This window comes from Hevea brasiliensis, chromosome 6 (genome assembly GCF_030052815.1).
Source record: "Hevea brasiliensis isolate MT/VB/25A 57/8 chromosome 6, ASM3005281v1, whole genome shotgun sequence".
NCBI lineage: Eukaryota > Viridiplantae > Streptophyta > Magnoliopsida > Malpighiales > Euphorbiaceae > Hevea > Hevea brasiliensis.
Genome location: NC_079498.1, coordinates 2,314,517 through 2,339,182, shown reverse-complemented (window position 1 = coordinate 2,339,182; position 24,666 = coordinate 2,314,517). Strand labels below are relative to the sequence as shown.

General features: G+C 33.9%; 3 protein-coding genes across 3 annotated transcripts; 1 reads left to right on the top strand and 2 right to left on the bottom strand.

The window, feature by feature from the left end:
* The first annotated feature begins 911 nt into the window (after positions 1-911).
* LOC110643371 (aspartic proteinase 36) lies at positions 912-5,750 on the top strand. Its single transcript, XM_021795726.2, has 10 exons — positions 912-1,375; positions 1,892-2,021; positions 2,147-2,397; positions 2,498-2,725; positions 3,650-3,812; positions 4,008-4,081; positions 4,174-4,270; positions 4,768-4,834; positions 5,171-5,242; positions 5,386-5,750. The coding sequence occupies exons 1-10, from the start codon at positions 1,140-1,142 to the stop codon at positions 5,559-5,561; spliced, it is 1,494 nt and encodes a 497-aa protein (XP_021651418.2). The 5' UTR covers positions 912-1,139; the 3' UTR covers positions 5,562-5,750.
* Positions 5,751-6,699: 949 nt separating this feature from the next.
* LOC110643361 (protein argonaute 5-like) lies at positions 6,700-13,299 on the bottom strand. The gene is made up of 22 exons (XM_021795714.2): positions 12,664-13,299; positions 11,857-12,074; positions 11,599-11,748; positions 11,295-11,428; positions 11,091-11,200; positions 10,791-10,894; positions 10,216-10,348; positions 9,997-10,113; positions 9,806-9,916; positions 9,668-9,739; positions 9,470-9,592; positions 9,186-9,348; positions 8,992-9,113; positions 8,763-8,900; positions 8,554-8,696; positions 8,407-8,469; positions 8,264-8,327; positions 7,720-7,846; positions 7,574-7,647; positions 7,362-7,456; positions 7,202-7,233; positions 6,700-7,100 (listed from the first exon to the last, which is right to left on the bottom strand). Exons 1-22 carry the CDS (start codon positions 13,174-13,176, stop codon positions 6,928-6,930), a joined length of 2,979 nt encoding a protein of 992 aa, XP_021651406.2. The 5' UTR covers positions 13,177-13,299; the 3' UTR covers positions 6,700-6,927.
* A 4,476-nt stretch (positions 13,300-17,775) lies between these two features.
* On the bottom strand, positions 17,776-24,005 carry LOC110643366 (protein argonaute 5-like). The gene is made up of 22 exons (XM_058148187.1): positions 23,449-24,005; positions 23,066-23,283; positions 22,799-22,948; positions 22,502-22,635; positions 22,303-22,412; positions 21,991-22,094; positions 21,370-21,508; positions 21,158-21,274; positions 20,945-21,055; positions 20,775-20,846; positions 20,557-20,679; positions 20,292-20,454; positions 20,098-20,219; positions 19,868-20,005; positions 19,652-19,794; positions 19,504-19,566; positions 19,349-19,412; positions 18,799-18,925; positions 18,649-18,722; positions 18,437-18,531; positions 18,276-18,307; positions 17,776-18,170 (listed from the first exon to the last, which is right to left on the bottom strand). The coding sequence occupies exons 1-22, from the start codon at positions 23,833-23,835 to the stop codon at positions 17,995-17,997; spliced, it is 2,862 nt and encodes a 953-aa protein (XP_058004170.1). The 5' UTR covers positions 23,836-24,005; the 3' UTR covers positions 17,776-17,994.
* Between the last annotated feature and the right edge of the window lie 661 nt (positions 24,006-24,666).

Genomic DNA, 24,666 nt, shown 5'->3' with positions numbered 1-24,666 from the left:
AAATGTTGGAAGGAAGTTGCATATATTTAATTATGGATAAGCACACTCAATCTTAAAAAATAAATAGATAAAAATTATGAAAAATAAGATAATATCATATTAAATTATATTATGAAAAATAAAAGTAATTAAGACAAATAATTTTTTATATAATATGATTAAATTATGTTTATATATCATTAAAAAAAAACCTATGCAAACAACACAAGAAATCTCCATGGTGCACTAATGTAAGAAAATTTAAATTACTAATCAATATTTATCTTATCAAAAATAATTATAAGTTTTAATTTAATAATATTAAAATAGATTATAGACTAAAATATGATAATTTTTTAAATTTATTTAATTTTATAATAGAAAAAAATAAATGTATAAATAGGTTAATCACATACTCGACAAGAACATTACATCTGGAAGCATCTCCACTTAGGGATGGTTATAAGTACCCAATCTGATCAAATCCTAATAGAATAAATTTGGAAAGTATATAATGGAGTTTAGAACGAGGTTGAATTTGAAATTATTCGAATTTTTATATGTTATGTATTTATTATTATGTGTTTATATAAATATTTAATTAAATATAAAATATATATTTTTTATAATAATATTTATAAAATTTTATATATTTATTTTATATAAAATAAAATAAAATATTTTATGAAATTATTAAATTTTAAATAATTAATTTAAATTCCAACGCAGGAACTCAAATCCTGAGTCTAAATACCTGAAAATATCATAAAAAAAAAAGAAAAAGAAAAAGAAAAAGCGTGGGAAATAAGCACAGGATGTAGTTAGTTGGAACAGTTTGTTTACCGAATGGAAACACAGAGAGAAATTCCCATGTAATTCCCAACTCAATGTTAAATAATTAAATAAAATAATATAAATATCAGAGATTTAACAACGTTCACGTAAACCATCTTAAGTGTTCTTGTTGTCATAGACAATCTGTCTCTTTTCAACTTTCCTTTCTCTCTCTCTTTCTATCTGTCAATCTCTTCATCTCTTCGCTGCAGATTTCACGACAAAACACAACCCTTTACAATCCCATTCTTGTTTTTTATCATCACTACAGTTTCAATTCTTCTTCCATTGAGATCGAAAGGAAATAGCAGCCAAAGCTGACCGGTATGGCAATGACTTTTCCCGCCGGAATTGTCATCGTTGCCTTACTTTTGCCCGTCTCACTGGTTTTTTCTTCTTTTCCGGCTACTCTTACTCTTGAGAGGGGGATTCCTCCCAGTCATAGGCTTGAGTTGAACCAGCTCAGAGAACGAGATAGCTCTAGGCATCGTAGAATATTGCAGTCTGCTGGTGGAGTCGTGGATTTCCCTGTTCAAGGAACATTCAATCCCTTCCTCGTTGGGTAAATTTGTTGTTTTCTTTATGTTGTTTACATGATGTTGCCTATGTTCTTTTTCTTTTTTTTTTTTTTTTTTTTGGGGGGGGGGGAGGGGGGGAGTGGGTTCTTTTTGGTTTCGGTTGTATATTCAATTGGGTCTCTGTATTTGGAAATGTAAAAAATTTAATGTCTTTCGGTGGTTTCTTTGTTTGTGTAATGGTCTTTGGGTTTCTACTATCTATTGTTTCTGGATTGGATTTTGCTGTTCTGGGTTTCCAATTTTGGAGTTATGGATTCTGGAATTTACTATTCCTTGTTATCTTTTTGTTGGTTTTAATTGAACTATGCTGCTTAGTTTTGTGGGCTCTTAATGGCTTTTATATGGGACACATACACATTTTGCATATAGAAACTTCCATATGCAATCGGGTTCGTAATGGTTGTTTCATTGGACACATAAAAAGTGCATCTCGGAACCAGTTGATTTATGCAGTAATTTTGGTTGTTTGATTCAGTTTACTTATTTTGATTGTGTTCTAGGCTTTATTATACAAAAGTGCAATTGGGTTCTCCTCCAAAAGATTTCTATGTACAAATAGATACTGGGAGTGATGTTCTGTGGGTCAGTTGCAGCTCCTGCAATGGTTGCCCTGTTACTAGTGGACTCCAAGTAAGTTCATATTAACTTGACCCATATTTTTACTTGTTTGATTTTAATCTCATCAACTTTGCGAAACAATAGAGGCAATTTGGTGTTAGAACTCTTTTCAATATGATTACTGGCATCTTCTACAGATTCCACTCACTTCCTTTGATCCTGGAAGCTCATCAACAGCTTCATTGATCTCTTGTTCAGACCAACGATGCGCTGTTGGAATTCAATCATCAGATTCTCTGTGTTCTTCTCAAAGCAATCAATGCGGGTACACCTTCCAGTATGGGGATGGCAGTGGTACAACAGGCTATTATGTAGCTGATTTGTTGCACTTTGATACGGTTCTTGGTGGGTCTGTGACCAATAGTTCTTCAGCTTCTGTTGTCTTCGGGTGAGCTGTCATGAATCTGTCAAACGTGGGAGAGTAGTTGTACCATTTTTATCTGTTAGAAGTTGGAATTCTTGAATTTAGATAGTGAATTTTGAAACAGGTGTAGCACATTACAGACTGGGGACTTGACAAAGTCTGATAGAGCAGTTGATGGGATCTTTGGTTTTGGGCAACAGGACATGTCTGTCATCTCGCAGCTGGCTTCACAGGGGATAACACCAAAGGTTTTCTCTCATTGCTTGAAAGGAGATGATGCAGGTGGTGGTGTACTGGTTCTTGGAGAAATTGTGGAGCCAAATATTGTTTATACTCCACTTGTCCCATCACAGTATGTTTTGCTCCCCGATTTATACATTTAGATTTTGCTTTAGTGAATCACTGATGAGTTTTTCATTTCTCTTATTTTGGTATAAATCCACATATAATTTCAAAGCTTCACTAGTACGAAGTGGCATGGATAATCTGTGAGGCTGTTTGATATGCATCGAATTTGTTCAGTGGATAATTGAGTGTTCATTTTCTTATTGAGTTTTCTGAAACTATTATTACTAACTATGACATCTAATTGAGGCAGCGAAAAACAGCTCACTTTTATTAGTGAAAAGTTAAAAGATGTCTAAATGCTTGAATTGTACTGACACTAAATTTTTTGTCCTAAATTACCAGCTACCATGAAACAGCATTAATTGATTCTTGTTATGTTGGATGTATTTGTATCAAGCTGTTCAGTGAAATTGACCTTGGGGTTGGCTACTTTGAGGCTTATTCAAATGTGTTTACCAAATAAACCATCTAAACTAAGAGTTTAGATCTTGATAGAAATGTCCTACTCAAACTCTGTAATTTTGGTTCAATTAGGCTTATGGATGCTGAGATATTTAAATGCCTATGAAAATAGGCTTAGGGCTGAAAAATAATCTTGTTTTATGATCGTTTAGATCAGCTTGTTATTAGCATGCCTCAGTCGCTATCCTCAAAAATCCAAAACCAATTATTTGGTATTAAGCTCAATGCTTGAATAGCTAAGCTAAGTGTCACTACGGCAAAGCTTAAATTATCAGTCTTTCTGCCACAAAAACATCATCCTTACATATCAGATATTTATTTTGGGAATAATTCCTATAGCTGTTTGATAGCTTTTGATTGCATAGATAACCTTCCCTTGTTTGCTAATTGATGCTCCAAGCAATGGGGCGTAAAATTCTGTTTCTGCATTAAATGTGACTAACCACCTGCACATCTCAAATTTCAGGCCTCATTATAATTTAAATCTACAGAGCATTTCTGTTAATGGCCAAACTTTAGCCATTGATCCATCAGTTTTTGCAACATCAACCAGTCAGGGAACAATAGTTGATTCTGGAACAACCTTGGCATATCTTTCTGAAGCAGCTTATGGTCCTTTTGTCAATGCTGTAAGTTTCAAAGTAACTTTTTGCTAGTTTTTAATTAATACCATGAAAGAATCAAGTTTTTGAGGATCTTCATGTCCAATAAATCAGAGTAGCCCACTTATCAAATTCTCTGTGTTACATATCTCAGGAGTTTAGTGTTACCATGTTATCCAACTTGAACTATATCTGAGGTATTTAGTTGTCCTCCTGGTGCAGATTACATCTATTGCTTCACAAAATGCACGCACATATCTTTCTAAGGGAAATCAATGTTACTTGGTCACCACCAGGTTCTCTTCCCACATATGTAATCTCAGCTTGTTTTCCATTGAGTATGCTGTTCTGTGAGACGATCCTAACCTGGAATTACATATTTGTGCAGTATTAATGATGTATTTCCTCAAGTTAGTTTCAACTTTGCTGGAGGTGCATCCTTGATTTTAAATCCTCAGGACTACCTTCTACAGCAAAATTCTGTTGTAAGTTGTTAAGACTATTATTCATTCACTTTTTTATTTGTAGTTGTTATGAATGTCTGTGCATGCTTCCTTTGCATAGAAATTTGGAATGAGATGTCTGTCTTCTTCAATTGAAGTTTCCCGTCAATTTGTTCTGTGGAATTGAATACTTGGTCTTGATTTCCTTATTTTTTTCTCTGTTCTTTGAGTAGTTTTTCCAGCTTTCTGTGTTCTGCGTTTCTGTTAAATCTTGTACTGCTCCATCTTTGCTCCATTACTTGCATTCAATTTAGTTTCATGATGTGTTGAAATCTGATAATTTGGAGCGATGAGGAAAGCAGTCGCTCTTTTCTATTTATACCCACTAATATTTGTCTCTTCTTTTCTTTCGAACCAATATGGATATTGACTTCATAATAATCATCTTACATTTTAAGTCAGGCTTCTGTTTAACATAGTTCAGTAATTTGGTCTGGCATCTTGCATATCTAACTGGGATAGGTAAATTGGAATTGCAGGGTGGAGCTGCAGTATGGTGCATTGGCTTTCAAAAAACTCCAGGTCAAGAAATTACTATCTTAGGAGGTAATGACATCACCAAAAAAAAAATCTAGTTTTTGGATTTGTTTATTGAGATGATTTTGGGTTTATAATCTATTCGCCAAAGATATCCCATGATTCAACTGCTTTAGAGCAATTATTGTTTTTATATCAAAGTGAAAATTACCTTATGCATGAGGTTTTATTTTTATAATCTTCTTACATCAACAAAGTTACTTGAACTCAACATGATCAAAAGTCAGCAGTCGAAACATTCTGAATTCTCCTTCCTCTCATAGAACCAGTGCCTAGTTATCCATAAATTCACTCTTGTACTTGGGCCTGTTCTTATGGTAACAGTATTGCCAAATTCTTTTGCAGATCTTGTCCTAAAAGACAAAATCTTTGTTTATGATATTGCTAATCAACGGCTTGGATGGACTAATTATGATTGTAAGTTTCAACTGCCTTCTATATTTGGATGTTGAGACTATGCGGAACTATTTTTTTTTTTTTTTTTAGCTTTTCCCAAATAGCAACATTTGTTTGATTTTAGCACTGCACCCAACTTATCCTTTATCGGCGTATCCTGTTAGGTTCCATGTCTGTAAATGTCTCTACAACTACAAATACTGGCAAAAGCGAGTTTGTCAATGCAGGTGAGATCAGTAACAACAGTTCACCAAGGAATGTGCCTCACAAGCTGATACCAATAACCATGATAACTCTCCTTCTGCGCATGTTTACGCTTGGAACTTACCGGTTTTTATAACATACCCTGAACTACCATTCTTTCTTTGTAATGCTCTTGCTGGTTTATATTTATTGTAACTGGCAGAGCCACGCACTCTTTAGTTGTTTCTGAGTGTGCAGTAGCTTGGGAGTCTGAATCTTTATTGAGCTCTGTAAATTACAATTCACACAGCATTAATTTATAGAAATTTCTCAGTTTTGTTACTTATTCAACGATTCCCATATTATGTTTTCATTAGAAATTTCTAAGTATAATTTCTTTCTAATGGAAGTACAATGATTTTATTCAGATCATTGATCAGTGTATTTCATTCGAGTCTTCTCATAATGCATCCTATCATAATTAACGATAAAAAATTGTGTATACAACGATATCACCTTTGTTAATTCCAAATTATGTTTCAACCTTTAGTTTTACTTAAAATAAAATATCAATAGATTGGTGTCAAATTGGGCTAGTTTAATGTTGATACAAATATTTAATCTAACGATTATTAAACTCATTTTCATATGAGTCCCAAACTGAAATGATCAACCATTTCCACAAACAATAGCGGAACAAGTCAATTTAATGAATCAATAGCTGTTTAGAACCCATTTCTTATGAATCAACATCAACACAGTATGAGACCATGAATGTGCTCTTGGTGTTTGTGGTGAGATCTTCTTTTAATTTCATTATCCCACCATAACCTTGGAAAATTCTTGAAGTTCGTTCTTAATGAAATTTCAGAAAATTTCTCAGTTAGACCTTGATTGTGAAACCAAATCTCACATTTTATGAGAGACAATGAGCGCCTCAACCATAAAACCTCCCTTCCACTTCTCTTAGCATCTCACTCTGTCATTCTATGTAATTTTGTCACAGCTACAGTTACTGCAAGTAAGAAATGTTTATTGGGGTACCAATTCATCCCCAACTGGCAAATGCAGACAATATGGTAAAGAGGCAGAATACAAGGAAAATATATATAATTTACAAGAAAGGCTCCTTTCCCAATTTTTACTTCAAAGCTATCACTGAAATGGCACCAAAACAATTATTCAATGCATCACCTAAGATTAAAGTTCCTGATGATACGATGCATAAAAATTTTGAAAAGATGGAAATCAAAATTATGAGAACTTCAATTCAATGGCCAAAGAAGTATTGAGCATTAAGCAAAATAGTAATTACAAGGAAATTGAGTATCCAGTCCAAGCAACTAAATTGCTTCATTTCCCATCCCAACACCCAAAAGCAGTATGATAGCATGTTAAACTCAAAATTAGCATTTGCTTAAAAAAACACTTAGCATCAGTTAAGTTTCTTTTAGTTCAACTGTCATTAATTAGTTGACAATTTGTGCAAAAACAAGAGGCAACACGAATGGGATGCTGTAACCTCAACAATAAAACATAACATCTTTCACGTTATCTTTGATCACAGGAAGCGGCTGAACTTCCCTACTCCTTCCCATTGTACTCCTACCACCTGAAGATTCGCCATCTGTTGTTTCACCCTCAATGTAATATCGAGCCCGAAAGGCAGCTAAATGGGCATAATAGGCAGGAGGGACTACATAATTTTCAAAATTTAACCATTAATACTGTACTGGAAGAACCCAATGAACCAAAGATTAATAAGAAAAAGGAGTAATTAAAGAACAGGAGTCAAACCTATGGAAACAGAGCGAGTACACCTTGCATACCTGAAAAGGTTTTAACAGTTGGAACAAATCAGCAGCAAAAAGTTTCAAAATCGCGTAACAGGTAAAGAAAAAGAAAAATTCTACGTAACCTAGACAAATCGATGGTGGAAAAAGATGTTTGAAATTACGTGTAACAAAGATTGTTAGTGAGAACTTGCAACCCATCGGATGTGAAACGATTCTCATCATACAACACATGGTAGTGTGTAGGTCTGCTTGTTCCCTGCATAATTCAAAGCAGCTATGTAACTCTAGTTCTCCAAGCAGCAAACTCAATACAACACCAAGGGGAGTAGATTCATTTATACATCTTATTATTAATAGGTTGGAGCAACAATACCTGAATTCCAGCATGGCTGTTGAGGTAGAAATCAAACTCCTTCTGGTGGCAAATCTTAGTATCAATAACAGTGCCTACAAAACATGAATAAATGTTAGTTCCATCAAGAAAGAAGCAAAATTCACCAGAGAAGCCAACCACAAAACCTGGTAAAATATTGCCACTTCTGTCTGTCTGACCACCATCAACAGGAAAAAGTCGTGTATGATGCCTCTTCTGCACCACAATGAAGGTAACAGGTGGAAGGTATCCCTCCTCAAGTGAACAACAAGCCTGGAAAGAAGATGGTTATTACAACCTAAGAATGCTTTAGCACTAAACACATTCTAATAATACAAATAATCACTCACAACTGAATTCACTGATTTTTGTTATCTTTATGAAAATCTACTAAAAAGTTAAACCAATCAGTCAAATAGTGACATCAACCAGGCTAAAAAGCTTTCCCTTCAAAACCAAGGACACTGAAGTACAGAATAAAAGGAAAAACCAACACCCACAAAGAAAAGAATGAAGTTGGAAAAAAATCAGTTGCCTAGAAATTGTGGCTCCCAGTTGGAGTTGGTGTGCAGGTGTGAACATGCTCAAACAAAAGCATAAAAGCCATAATCTTATTTCTAACTTAAATGTCTTTGACTTTACTACAATTAACCCATAGACTGACACTACTATCAACAGAGCTGATAATACCTTTCGTATGGCATCCATCTCATGTAGCAATACCTGACTAAATTGGCCCTCACTAACACCATCTCTGTCACAAGAAATCAAAAAAGTTATCAGCAATCGCATAAAAACATGCCAGCTTCCACATTATGAAATAAAAGCATCACCTATAAAATATAATCCTGCTCGGTTTATGCCCAGTAGCTCTCCTAAATGCTATACATAATTCCCTGCATACAACCAAATAGATGAGGGTGAAATAAGGATTTTATAGATAGATCTAAAGCAAGGCACTCTAAAGCATGAATCCTCACCTAATCATTCCTGAATGAACTAATCCCTTATCCGGATCGTGATATGATTTATAGAGATCCTGGATAATTTCTTCACGATGAGCCTGTGCAGAGACAATTCCTCTATACTTTGTTACCTCTGGCCAGTCCATCGAAGCCACTACCTGCATCAGTCAATCAATACTTTAATACAAAATGTAGGGACAGGAGAAACAAACAACTTCACATACTGCTGCTATCGATGGACTAGTATCCTCCCCAGGAGGTGGATGTGTTACATCAGCACCAAAAATAATTGTAGGAACATCAGTCACTAGAGGAATCCTCCTTTGAATAGCATCATTTAACACAGTATTTCGACCACCAACCTAGCAGAGTTTCAATAATCAATTTAATTTATATAGAAGTAACCAATGAAAAGCAAAATAATAATAATAATAATAATACAAAACAACAAACCTTAACATTGATTTTGAGGGCAACATTTTCAAAATACTGTTTACTTAGCTTTGCTGCCTGCCTTGGTTGACAGCACTGAGAGACAATTCCCAATTCTGTTTCACAGACTCGTTTAATTTTCCCTACAAATAAGCAAAAATCAGATGCAGAACAAACTTCAATTTAAAAAATTTATATCTGGTTTTGTTCCTGACCATATGAGCCACTAACATCAGGTAGAATGATTATCAACAATTGAAGCTGTTTCTTCTCATTTGAAAGTTTTGCAGTACACTGCTTGTGAACATCAGCAAGAGCACTTCCAATTTGGCTGGGATGAGCTGACTGTATAGGAAGAATAGGGTTTGGGTTGAATCCCTAGCATTATATCCAATAAACTTAAAAGGTTAATTTACTAGATTAGGAATGACACTTCATTGTTAAAAAAAAAAAGTATTTTAAAAAGAAAGTTATTGATGCAGTGTTTGGCACAACTTACCATTCCTTTGCTGACACACATCTGAATTAATTGCCTACAGAATTCAACAGGCAAATTTCGATTGACCTGCAAAGAGAAGTTAACACATGTCCAGAATTCCACCCTCCCACCATTCACCATTTTCTGCAAAATCAGATAGAAAATGTTGTCTGACATTGAATTTTCTCATATCATAAGCAGTTAGATTTTGAAGTCCACCTTGTTGATCATATTCCATTGTCCTAAGCGAGGATCAACCCTTGCTTCACCTCCAGTCTCATGATATTTAAGCTGCAACAAGCACAAAAATAAATGAAAATGACATTGAGAAACAAAATATCATATAAAATATATTACCATCGGAGCAGGCAAAACTCGAGCATCAATGAATGTAAGCTCTTCCTTAATTTGAATTCCAAATTCATTCCTTACAAGCTCATCTCTGCTGTAATCATTCCATGCAACCATCTAGAACAGCAAAATATTACAAAACCAATTATGGGAAAAAAAATGCACACGTTGTTAACAAGATATAAACAAGAAAATACCTGCTTAATGCTATCTTCCCGCTCATTAGGGCGTTGACAAGTTGATTTTAACAATGCAGTTACTTGCCTTTCATTCAATTTCTTTGAGTACCTCTGTCCTTCAACAATTCTACATACCTGTTAAAGTATAACAAAGAACATGAACACCATACATAAGCATGGTTGATAAATTGTCCGCCACTAAAAACTATGAAATCTATGATTATAGAAGAAGATAACCTCCATAGGCAAGTAAGTGGGTTTCGAATCACTCCCAGCTTGAAGGGCAGGCAAAGATGTATATTTAATCCCAATATTGTATCTCTCACGGAAATATTGAACAACCGACACATGCTTATTATCAAGAGTGAAGCTAGAAGAAAAAAGAAAATTGCAGTATGTTATATAAATTATGACACAACTGCTAAAACAAGAAGCTCAACTGCTTTCACATAAACGTTGTTAATGTGCACCACATACAGAATATGTCTTACTACATCTTTAAAAATTTGCTAGGAACCATAGCCCCAAAATCAAAAACTAAAAAAATTAGTGTAAAAATAGAAAATAATCCACTACTATCATAAGTGGGCTGCATTTCTAGAGATATTCTATAAGCAGAATTTTACAAATTACTTTAGGACTTCAATATCAAAAACAAGCAAAAACCAACCTCATAAATCCAAAAAGAGGAAATAAAAGATAGAAAAGAAAAAGGAAAAACTAAACATTCTTTTATAAAAATAGGACATTAAAAGTAAACAATGCTTATGCAACTCTTCATAATTTTTATCAACATAAATTTAGAAACTCACGATAATTGATTCAGTGGCTGATTGGATACACCAGTGATCTTGCACCTTTTATTATTCTCCCTGTGAATTAGCTCTACTTTTAATCCTCTTAAGGCCTTTTTCACCTAGAAATGAAAATTTCAAGAAAAGATAAGATGTACCCAAGCTATAACGCTGTAAAAAAACTTAAAGACACCTTTTTAATATTCATTCTTCTCACATAGTACAACAATGTGATGATACGTATAATTTACTAATAAATGAAATTAGACACTTATCATTTACTCACTAAAGCTCAGAACTGAAACAAAAGAACCAAACCTTAATACGATCTTGTTCTGACAAAGGCCTTGACATGTCTCTCACCCTAAAGTATTTGGCTACAAAGTCAGTCACCATAATTGGCTCAAAGAAGGATCTGGCGGACACATCTGTTACATGTAAATTAGATATTGAGGATAAAGAAAAAATGATAATAAATATTAAAAGGAGTCAAAATAATAATATAAATTTAAACAAACTGACCAATATTAAAAGATAGTCCCATCTGGGTTGGGCGAAGGCTTTGATAGTATCCTCTCCAAAATTCTATACCATCACCAAGCTCGCCCCTCGGCCCCAAATTAGGTGAGAAGAATGACCTCCCAACAGTGGTATAACTACTCAAATTTTTCCAAGCAATTAACAAAATATCTACATTCAGTATTTACAAAATTATGCAATTAGAATTTATAAGGAAAATTGACCGCAGACACTGAAATGAAGAGATAGGTAAGGGGAGAAAAGTAAACAATTCAAAGTACTCCATAAGACAGCAGAACTAGAATACTTTTTGGATGGTGATTCCCTAAGAACAATATCAAGAACTTGTATGGTTTCTGGTGAAGCATCCATTTGTCTACCACTTAAAAATTGCCGCAGATGATGAATGTCAAACTTAGATGCAAATTTAATTCCCACTTTAAATTGGCGTTCCCTCCTGCATAGGAATGAATAACAAAAAATGACATAGCTTCAGCAATAATAAAAGCTGAATATTGTCAAAAGAAGAAAAGTGCAAAACCAAACAGGTTCATAACATGATTACCTTGTTGAACCAGAAGAACCAGCACCATTATTCTCCTCAACCAGCTTAACAACAAATTCCTTAGATTCAAAAGGCAAAGGCCCTGCTGTATAGAGGTTTTTCCTGCCATCATAAGCTGGCCTTCGGTTGCCCAAGTGTGACTGACGATACATACTATCAAGCTGAGATATTATATCCCTGTTTACCTTCTTTGAGGTTACTTCAGGAGTTATAGTGACCTGGATCATAAATGAAACTTGTAAACATCTATTATCTTGGTGTATTAATAGTGAAATGGCAAAAACAAAAAAACCAAACTTCATCCACTCTCACTCGTTTCAATTCACGATTAAAAAAATTGTCCCCAAGCAAACAGAGGAGAAAAAAACAAAGAATGATTGACTTTAAAATGGAAGGGAAGTTTTGAAAAACCAGTCATAACACAAGATTAAAAGAAGTTAGAAAAGAAATAAAGCCTGTTATACTCCAAATTGAGCGGTCATTATAGACAAATTCATAAACAGAGTGTATATATAAAGGCAATCTCACATTCACAAATACATACATTGCATAGGAGAAAGATGCAGCAGCAGACAGAATGATATAAAGAAATTAAAAAAAAAAAAAAAACTATATGACCAAATGATAAACTGGAAAAGGTGGAAAATAAATAAATAAATAAAAACTATCTATATTCAATTGAAAAATCCATTCAAGAGAAGAAAATACACAAAACAACATAAAAATTAGTCATTATAAAAGGTGTAAATATGTATAGATTATATTTATTATCATGGATGTACTTGTGCAAGTATTGCCAAACTTTACATCATAATGACAGAGATCTCTGTCTGCGATTTCGACTAAAAAATGATTAGCCTTAACCACACACTTCTTGCCGGCAGTCCCATAGCCAGGCCTAGGCGTGAAACGAACGGCCTTCGACGACGCCGGTGGCATTCCAGCCTTGGTCACCTGATCTCCAGTTGTCAGTTTCTGCTCCATCTCTCGTCCCAGCTCGTCCACCGCCGCCGAACTCGATGCTGCTGCCTGAGACAGCGGTGCTCTCATCGAAGAAACCACAGCTTCAGGAGTCGGACTCGGAGCAACAGAAGTAGGGAAGGCAGACACCGCAGAACGAGATATTGGAGGGAAGGCCGAAGCCTGTGGAGGAGCAGCTTGAGTGAAAGTTGGAGCCGGATTATAGCCGCGGCCGGCACGTCCACTGCCATCTCTTCCACCTCTACTGCCCCCACCACCCCGCTGAAACGAAGGAGATGGAGATGATGATTGCTGGTCTCGGCGAGAATCCTGCCGGCGACCACCGCCACGGCGAGACATTGTGTGAAACGGTTACAATTGCAGAGCAAGAGCAAATAACAACCGAAGAAACCAACAAAGAATTCCAAGCGTCAGTGAATAAGGTAAGCAGAAAGTGGAGAGCGTAGTTGAGCGGGAGAGAGACAGAAAATATAGAGGGGAGCAGAGGACGTGCAAAGTGACGTGATTAGAAAGAACGTACTAATTTCTGCGCGACACTACAGGCACGTGTTGGGTGACGATTTTACCCTCGTTTAATTGTATTTATTTCAGGTGTGTCCTGTTTGGACTATTTGAATTTTCTCATTAAAGAAAGAATGCAAAAAGCCGTAGAAAATGGCTGGCGGGGGAGGTTATGATCCGTTGAGAAAACAAGGAGGCCTTGCCCACTGTAAAGTGAGATCGTGGAGAGGTTCAGCCGTTCAGGTGGGGGAAGTGCGATCGATGCCATAGGAAATTATTAGAAAATTACAATTTGATCCCTCAATATTATATTATATTACACTTTAATTAATTTTTTTAATTTATAGCTTTATTTCAGAAGTGGACTCCAAACACAGATTATGTACTCCCTTTTGCAGAAATGAGGATCATTTGTGATTATGAAAGAAATAGATAATTTATATAATTATATAAATATAAATTTTGTTATTTGACAATTTAAAAGATAATAATAATAATAATAATAATAATAATAATAAATAATTTCACAGCTTAATTAGAGGCAAAAGGGTAAAATTGACATTACACAAGGAACATTTGTTCAGTCTATTCGGATTTGGGAGACAAATGAGTCCCATTGGAAAAGCTGACCATTCCCTCAACTATCCATGCAGGGAGCTCTTGTACTCCCTTGCAGGCCAAACGAACCTGCACCTCGGGACCCAAGGTCGTTCAGCCAAAACGACAAACCGAAACCAATCAATTCCCTTTGCACGCAGCCTTACCTTCCCACATCTGGCTGCAACGAGTGGATGAAGAGGAAGAGCAAACAAATGGAAATATATAAAAAATAAAAAAAGGAAAATTAAATAAATAAATAATCCGTACAAGTATGTAGACACAGTTAACTATTGATGAGATCGATTTAATTGAAAAATTAAAATTTATGAAAATTAAATTAAATGAAATTAAATTTAATTAAACTGAGATTAATCCTTTTTAAAATTCATTGAGGGTATGGCTGTAGAAAGCCCGTGCACAGTGCGGATGGACTTTCAGCCGATAGATGAACATTCCCTACACAGATAAGAGCTATTATTTATTGTTCAATAATAATTTTCAAAAATAAAAAAAAATCTGACAAATAATTAAAAAAATTCTAATAAAACAGTACTTTTACAATTATTTTATTAACGTTTATTAATAATATTTTCATTATTTCATATATTATATTTTTATAGAGATTTAATTATTTTTGTAAATACTTTTTTTGTAATATATGAAAATATTGCAAAACTATAATATTTTCATATATCATATGTTTATAGAGATTTAATTATTTTTTAAAAATCAACTCTAAAGAAGAATAATTTTTTTGCAATAAATTTTTGTTGTTCAACAGTTGAAATTACTTTTAAAATAATAAGATAACTCATTTTATCACTTTTCTCTCTCTCTTAATTAAATGAAAAATTAAATAAAATAAAAAATAATTTAATTAAATTATAAAAAATTTTATTATAATTTAAATAATTTAATTATTATGAAATAAATCTTAAACTACAGATAAAAATAAAAGAGTATTCAAATATTAAAGAAGGTGGCACCCAACTAAATAGTCATTGATGATAATAAATTAAACAAGAGTGACTTAGTAATTTCAGTCAAGGAAAATGATTGCTGTATGTGATATATAAAGTTTACAAGGTTTTGGGAATGAAAGCTTGGCAATGTGTTGTGATGTGCTCATGGACTTTGTATTTTCAGTCAGCCAAGCTTATGTGCTCATGGACTTTGTATTTTCAGTCAGCCAAGCTTATGTCTGGTATTTTCAAGGAAGCTTCATAGGAAATGGTTGCTTTCCATCCTATCATTTAATTCAATGGTTATAATATTATTATTATTATTATTATTATTGGTAATCAATAATTAACAATTATTTATTAGTGATTGATAAATTAGTAACTAAAAATTTAAAATTTGAAATTAATTTTCACACACAAAAGCATCATAATTTTAAATTTTCATCGAACTTCAGGGTTAAAATCATTTTTTTTCCTTCTAGATACTTAAAAAATTAAATATTAAATTTGATCAAAGCCAGGTTAAATCGGAATTCAATCAAAACCAATATCATACAATCTGATTTCAACCCCCTTAAATCAATGATTCACATCTAGTTGATGGCCATGCCTGCTTACATTTAAATATATTCACTTATTTTATAGGTGAATCTCACTATATATATTCTATCATAAATTAATGATAGATAAATTTAAATAAGAAAAAATTACTTAACTTTCTTTAGTGGTTAAAGACACATCACTCACTTACGAACTCATCTGCTAAGTCTTATTTTTAAATTCATATTCTCTCAATTCTCCTTATAAAAGAAATGGCAAATCGTTAAAAAATCTCAACCTTTGCTCATTTTTACAGTTTTACCCCATCCTTTTTTTTTCTCACAATTTCATCCAAGAGCAAGAACATGCAAAAGAAAAATGAACCAAAGGAGTAGAATCAATTTTAATTTAGGGATTATGAGCCTCTTTTCAATTTAAGGATTATTTGGGCAATTTAAAGATTGGACTAGTAGTTGAGCAAATATTATAATACTTATTTGACATGATTACGTAGTGTCACTCTTAAGTTTAATAACTGATTTTGATAGTCTAGTAAAATTAAATCAGATACTAAAAATTAAAATAAAATATTAAAAAAAAAATATGGTAGAATTGTAAAAATTGTTGCGATTTCCCTAAAAGGAAATACTACAGAATTTCATATTTTAGACCTCAAACTTTATCAATCGTTCAAGCCCATTGCCAAACTCACAGTTTATTCTTGATCCCACACTTTTGGATCTAATCAAGCCCATTACAATATGGGTTTCTTAAATAATAATAATGATAATAATAATAATAATAGGGAACAAAGTACTATGAAGTGGAAAATTGGAAATGTGACAATAATGTCTACTTATTATAAACTTAAAAAATTTAGTACCATCTTACAAGAAACAAATAAATATTGCATTACAGCTTGTATTAAAAAATTAGAATAATAATTGCACTAAAATTAAAATAATGTTTATTTTATAATATAAAAAACTTATGAATTAAAAATTTAGTACCACCCTTACAAGAAAAAAAAAATATTCTAATTGATTGGATACTTGCATATATTCTACTCTTTAATTAAATGTATGACCCAAATAGATACTGGTTTTGCTGAAAGCAAGAAGGTGGTCTGAATGATCTATGCACAAGCAAATATCAAGAACATACAATAAACAATATAACAAATGTATAATATGGATGTTATAAAGTAGTACCAAAAATTTAGTAGAGTATTTTGGTGTCAAATTTCTAAAAATATTCATTTTAATTCAATTATCGTTCTTTGTCATCCTTAATATTATTATTTTAGTGTTTCAATTTTGATTATTTTATTAGATTTATCGATTGCTCAATTTAAATATCAATAAAAATTTTAACATATCATGTAAAAACTTAAAATTCGAGTTTACCTTTATGAATTTTGTTACTTGGAGCATATTATAGTCCCTAATGTTTGTGGAGTTTTTATTAAAATTCAGAGAGAGTGTTGGTCAAATTACAATTAATTCATTTTAATTCGAGCTTATATAAGTGATTAGATTACTTTACACATCAAAATAACTAATCAAGTCAATATTGTAATCTAACCACTTATATTTACTCTTTTATGTTTATACTTTTCCGGATTTATAATCCCAACAGTTTCTTCCAAATGACTACACGGGTAAGCATCAATTTTTATTTAATTAAAAAGATGATTGGAAGGATCCAAAAACTTATCGCGAAAGGTTGTGGGTTGTGATTTTTATTAGCAGAAATTGTTTCTGTTGGTATCTACTTGAAGATCTTGAGACGATAAGAACACCAGCGACCTTGGAATTCCACCATCGGAGTTCCCATACAATAATAGCCAATTTGGTCAGAATTTCACCGCAAATGTCCTTAGGTCGAAATTTTTCAAAGCTTAATTCACACAAATCGAAAAATGATGGCGCATGGTTTGTCTTGAATCGAAACAATGATGAGGCAAAGTCGTAAAGCCCAACAACGCTGGCTAAGGTGACCGGAATGGGGACTTATCATTAGGAGAAGCAATTCAACCTGCGGGTCGATTCCTTCACCTGAGTTGCAATTTTCCAGCTAGATAGGGGCACTTTAGGGGCACCAAAAGTGCTAATAGTGCTCTTAGATGTTGGAGGAAAGTGGGGCTTCGCTGGGAGGCTTGGCCAACCGAGAAGAAACGAGGGAGGAGACTTCATCCAAAGGGAGAGAGGGAGGAAGAAGCTCGTGATTTATGGGTCTCATGGTTGGGTTGGCTAGGTCGATTAAAGCCTTCGAAGTACACACAGCACATGGTATGGAGAGAAGACAGAAAAAATAAATACAAGATTTACATAGCTACACAAGCAAACGCAAGAAAAAGTTTACAATATTGAGAATATTTACAATATTCACAAAATGTTCCATTCACGTCGTACCGCAATAAAAGCATATCACGAATACAAAACAAGTCATAACAAATTCTCGAATACAAAGAAATCCAGTCGGAGCAACTACATTGCTTCATTTCCCATCCCAACACCCAAAAGCAGCCTAAGCTAAATGGGATCCTGGAACCTCAGCAATAAAACATAACATCTTTCACGTTATCTTTGATCAGAGGAAGCGGCTGGACTTCTTCCCTACTACTCCCTGTTGTACTCCTACCACCCGAAGACCCACCGTCTGATGTTTCACATTTGATGTAATATCGAGCTCGAGAAGCAGCTAAATGCGCATAATAGACAGGAGGCACTGCATAATTTTCAAAATTTAACCATTAATACTCTTAGTGGAGGAACCCGGTAAACCATATATTAATAAGAGAAAGGATGGGTAATTAAAGGACAGGAGTCAAACCTATCGAAACCGAGCGAGTACACCTTGCATACCTTGAAAGATTTTAACAGATGCAACAAATCAGCAGCAAAAAAGGATTTCAAAGTCACGTAACAAGGAAAAAAAAAAGACTATACATAGCCCTAGACAAATCAATGGCGGAAGAGGATGTTTAAAATTACGTGTAACACAGATCGTTAGTCAGAACTTGCAACCCATCAGCTGCGAAATGATTCTCATCATACAACACATGGTAGCGTGTAGGTATGCTTGTTCCCTACATAGTTCAAAGCAGCTATGTAACTCTAGTTATCCAAGCAACAAACTCAATACAACACCAAGGGAAGTAGGTTCATTTATACATCTTATTATTAACAAGTTGAAGTAACAATACCTGAATTCCAGCATGACTCTTGAGGAAGAAATCAAACTCCATTGGGTGGCAAATCCTAGTATCGATAACAGTGCCTACAAAACAAATATAAATGGTTAGTTCCCTCAAGAAAGACACTGCAAAATTCATCAGAGAAGCCAATCACAAAACCTGGTAGAATATTGCCACTCCTGTCTGTCTGACGACGATCAACTGGAAAAAGTCGTGTATGATGCCTCTTCTGCACCACAATATAGGTAACCGGAGGAAGGTATCCCTCCTCAAGTGAGGAACAAGCCTAGAAAGAAGATAGTTATTACAACCAGAGAATGCTTTAGCGCTAAGCACATTCTAATGATACATCTTATTAGTCACAACTGAATCCACAGATTTTTGTGATCCTCATGAAAATTGACTAAAAAGTTACACGAATCAGTCAAACAGTGACATCAGGCAAGCAAAAAAGCTTTCCAGTCAAAACCATAAATACTCAAGTGTAGAATAATAGGAAAAACCAACACCCATGAGAATAATTATAGAATTCAGCAGTGATTCCATGTAGGCAATCCTACATGGCATGGCAAACGAATTAGAATAGAACATGTAGATGAGAGTTGGTCCTACAAATATGAAAGTGGACCCCAAAAATAAAAACTAATATCATTGACTTTGCTACATTTAACCCATAGACTAACACTAATATCAACCGAGCCCAAAATACCGTTCGTATGGCATCCATCTCATGCAGCAAGACCTGGAAAAATTGGCCCTCACTAACACCAAATCTGTCCAAAGTGAAAAAAGAAAAAAAAAATAAAAAAGCAATCGCATAAAAACATGCAGCTTCCACTCTGGGATAAAAAAAAAGAGTATTACCTGTAGAATATAAGCCTGCTGGGTTTATGCCCAGTTACTCTCTTAAATGCTATACATAATTCCCTGCATATAAGCAAATAGATAAGGGTGAAAGAAGAATTTTATATATCAGCTCTAAAACAAGGCACATGAGAGCATGAATCCTCACCTGATCATTCCTGAATGAACTAATCCCCTATCAGGATCGTGATATGATTTATAGAGATCCTGGATAATTTCTTCACGATGAGCTTGTGCAGAGACCATTCCTCTATACTTTGTTACCTCTGGCCAGTCCATCGAAGCCACTACCTGCATCAGTCAATCAACACTCGTTAATACTCAGGAACATGTAGGGGCAGGAAAAACAAACAACTTCACATACTGATGCTATCGATGGACAAGTGTCCTGCCCAGGATGTGGATGAGTTACACAAGCACCAAAAATAATTGTAGGAACATCAGTCACTAGAGGAATCCTCCTTTGAATAGCATCATTTAACACAGTATTTCGACCACCAACCTAGCAGAGTTACAATAATCAATTTAAATTATATAGAAGTAACCAAAAAAAAGAAAGAAAAAAAAAATAAAGCACAATACAAAACAACAAACCTTAACATTGATTTTGAGGGCAACATTTTCAAAATACTGTTTACTTAGCTTTGCTGCCTGCCTTGGTTGACAGCACTGAGAGACAATTCCCAATTCTGTTTCACAAACTCGTTTAATTTTCCCTACAAAGAAGCAAAAATCAGATGCAGGACAAACTTCAAATCATAAATTTTACATATGGTTTTGTTCCCGACCATATGAGCCATTGACATCAGGTAGAATGATTATCAACAACTGAAGATGTTTCTTCTCATTTGAAAGTTTTGCAGTACACTTCTTGTGAACATCAGCGAGAGCCCTTTCAATTTGGCTGGGATGAGCTGACTGTACAGGAAGAATAGGGTTTGGGTTGAATCCCTAGCATTATATAAAATAAACTAAAAAGGTCAATCTAGTACATTAAGAATGAAACATCACTCTTAAAAAATTGTTGTTGATGCAGGTTTTGGCACAACTTACCATTCCTTTACTGACACACATATCAATTAATTGCCCACAAAATTCAACAGGCAAATTTTGGTTGACCCGCAAAGAGAAGTTCACACATGTCCAGAATTCCACTCTCCCACCATTCACCATTTTCTGCAAAATTAGAAATAGAAAATGACATCCAAAAATCTTCTTCATGAATATTAAAAATTTTCTCATACTATAAGCATTTAGATTTTGAAGTTCACCTTGTTGATCATATTCCATTGTCCTAAGTGGGGATCAACATATGCTTCAACCCCAGTCTCATGATATTTAAGCTGCAGCAAGGACAATAGAAAATGAAAATGACAATGATGATTTTGAGAATCAAGATAACATATAAAATTTAGAAAACAATAGATTCTTCAAAATCCACCATCGGAGGAGGCAAAACTCGAGCATCAATGAATGTAAGCTCTTCCTTAACTTGAATTCCATATTCATTCCTCATAAGCTCATCTCTATTGTAATCATTCTGCCAAATGATCTAGAGAGCAAAATATTATGAAACCAATTACAGAAAAAAGAAGCATATGTTAACCAACAAGATATCAACAAAGGAAATAAGAGCTGAAGGACTAGGTAATACATGCTTAATGCTATTTTCCCGTTCATGAGGGCGTTGACAGGTTGCTTTTAACAGTGCAATTACTTGCCGTTCATTCAATTTCTTTGAGTACCTCTGTCCTTCAACAATCCTACAAACCTGTAAAAGAAAGCATATGAACACTAACATAAGTAGATTGTCCTCTTATATAGGCACTAAACACAAAGATATCTACTATTATAGAAGAATATTACTTCCATGGGCAAGTAAATGGGCTTTGAACGACTCCCAACTTGAAGGGCAGGCAAGGATGTATATTTAAGCCCAATATTGTATCTCTCACGGAAATATTGAACCAATGACACATTTGTACTCTTATCATCAAAAGTGAAGCTGTAAGAGAAAAGAAAAGAAAATTAGGCAAGATGCTAAATAAATTATGATAAAACTGATTTAAAAGAAGCACAACTGCTTTTACATAAGCATTGTAACTGTGCACCACATTGACGTCATATATGTCCCTTACTATGTCTCTAATTTAAGCAGGGTTTTAAAATTTTGCTTTAAAAATTTGCTAGGAAACATGGCCCTCAAAATAAAAACACAATAACCACCACCATCACAAGTGGCCGACATTTCTCTGCTCTAAAGATGAGGTATCACACAAACAAAATTATAAAAATTGTTTAAGGACTTCAATAGCAAAAATCAAGCAAAACCCAACTTCATGAATCCAAAAACAGGAAAGAAAAGATAGAAAAGAAGGGGAAAAAAAAGACCTAACCATGCTTTTATAAAAATAGGGCATTAAAAATGTAAATAATGCTTTAATGCAACTCTTCATAATATTTATTAACAAAAATTTACAAACTTACAATAGTTTATTCAGTGGCTGATTGGATACACCAGTGATCTTGTGGCTTTCAGCATACTCCCTGTGACTTAGCTCTACTCTTACTCCCATTAAGGCCTTTTTCAACTAAAAAATGAAAATTTCAGAGAAAAGGTGAAAATGCATCAAAACTATTAGCAAAGGTAAACGATTTGAAAAACTTAGACACACTTTATTCTTATTCATTCTTTCACATAGTACAGCCATGAGATGACACCTATTATTTTTTTATAACTGAAATTAAAGACCCATCAATAACTCAGTCAAACTCAAAATTGAAAGCAAATAACCAGACCTTAATACAATCTTGCTCTGATAGAGGGCTTGACATGTCTCTCAACCTAAGGTATTTAGCTACAAAGTCAGTAACCATAATTGGCTCAAAGAAGGATCTGGCTGACACATCTGTGACATGTAAATTAGAAATTGAGCATAAACAAGTAAATAATAATAAATATTAAAAGGAGTCAAATGAAAAAAAAAAAAAAACTGACCTATATTAAGAGACAGTCCCATCTGGGCTGGGCGAAGGCTTTGATAATATCCTCTCCAATATTCTATACCATCACCAAGCTCACCCCATGGCCCCAACTTAGGTGAGAAAAATGACCACCCAAAAGTCGTATACCTGCTCAAAATTTTCCAAGTGATTAACAAAATATCAACATTCATAAACTTCTGCAATTAGAATTAATAAGAAAAATTGACCATAGAAACTCAAATGAAAAGTGAGGTAATGGGAGAAAAGTAAACAATTCAAAATACTCCATAAGACAGCAAAGCTACAATACTTTTTCGATGGTGATGCCCTAAGAACAATATCAAGAGCTTGTATTGTTTCTTGTGGAGCATCCATTTGTCTACCACTTAAAAATTGTCGTAGATGATGAACGTCCACCTTAGATGCAAATTTGATTGACACATTAAATTGGCGCTCCCTCCTGCATAGGAATGAATAACAAGAAATGACCAAGCTTCAACAACAATAGAAGAATTGACAGTTGAAGCAAATGAAAAACGAAAAACCAAATAGAGACTAAGGTTCATAACATAATTACATAGTTGAACCAAAAGACCCGGCATCATTATTCTTCTCAACCAGCTTAACAACAAATTCCTCATATTCAAAAGGCAAAGGCCCTGCTGTATACAGGCTTTTCCTGCCATCATAAGCTGGCATTCGGTTGCCCAACTGTGACTCACGATACTTAAGAACAAGCTCCGATATTATATCTCTGTTTACCTTCCTTGAAATTAGTTCAGGGGTTATGGTGACCTAATCAGAAGCAATAATCAAACTTATAAACATCCATTATCTTGGTGTAGTGAATGTACACAAAGCAACATAAAAATTAGTCATTGTAAACAGTATAAATAAGATGTTTAGATTATATTTATTATCATGGAAGTATGTCTACGTATAAGTATCGCGAAGCTTTACATCATAACGACAGAGATCTCTGTCTGCGATTTCGACCAAAAAATAATTAGCCTTAACCACACACTTCCTTCCGGCGGTACCAAACCCAGGCCTAGGCACGAAACGAATGGCCTTTGACAACGCCGGCGACGTCCCAGCCTTGGTCACCTGATCTCCAGTTGTCCGCTTCTGCTCCAACTCTCGTCTCAGCTCCTCCACCGCCGGAGAACGAGATATTGGAGGGGAGGCCGAAGACAGTGGAGGAGTATCTTGAGTGAAAGTTGAAGTCAGAACATAGCCGCGGCCAAATCGTCCACCTCTACCGCCCCCACCACCGCGCTGCAATGACGGAGATGGAGATGATGATTGCTGTTCTCGGCCAGAATCCTGCCGGCCACCGCGAGACATTGCGTCAAAACAAGCAGAGAAACAGCAAAGGAAAAACCGAAGAAAGCAACCGATAATTCTGAGAGAGAAAAATAAGGTAATCAGCGAGCAGAGGGTGTCCGAATGTGCATGAGAGAGAGAGGGCGTACAGGGGCAAGAGAAGACAGGTAAAGTTAGCGCTCATTAGAATAGCAGTAGAGCGCAAGGGTAAATTATTAATTTCATTTTTTTAAAACCATATTAATTTAATTTTTAAGTATATAAAAATTATAAATTAGTTTTCATATTTTTTTATATAAGAAATGAATTAATCTTAACACTGTAATTTAGTTAATAAATTAATTATTTTATTAAATTATAATAATTATATGTTTAAATAATTATTTATCTTTTACTTATTTTATATAAAATTATTATATATTTGACAAAACATTTAAATTTTTTTATAATATAATTATTCAAATATAAACTATTATAATCATCAAAATATAATTTATTTTAAAGTATCTAAATATTTCTCTTCTAATTATACATCCATTTTTCAAATTATTCAAAAAATTATGTAAGGAAGTTTAGTTTTTATTAAAAATAAAAAATAATTATTTTAAAATATAATTTAATTTTTCAAAATTATTAATTTAGATGAAATTTTAACTTAAAATATTATTTTTGATAAAATTGACAAATTATGAATAAAATATATTTTAAGAATTTATATATAATTATGTATTGCGAAAATAAATATATTAGATTATATAAAATAAACATTTTATAATTTTTTAAAAAAAATTATGTTAAAAGAATTTTAATAATTATTTATTTATTAAAAATATTGTCATAAAAATAATTTTT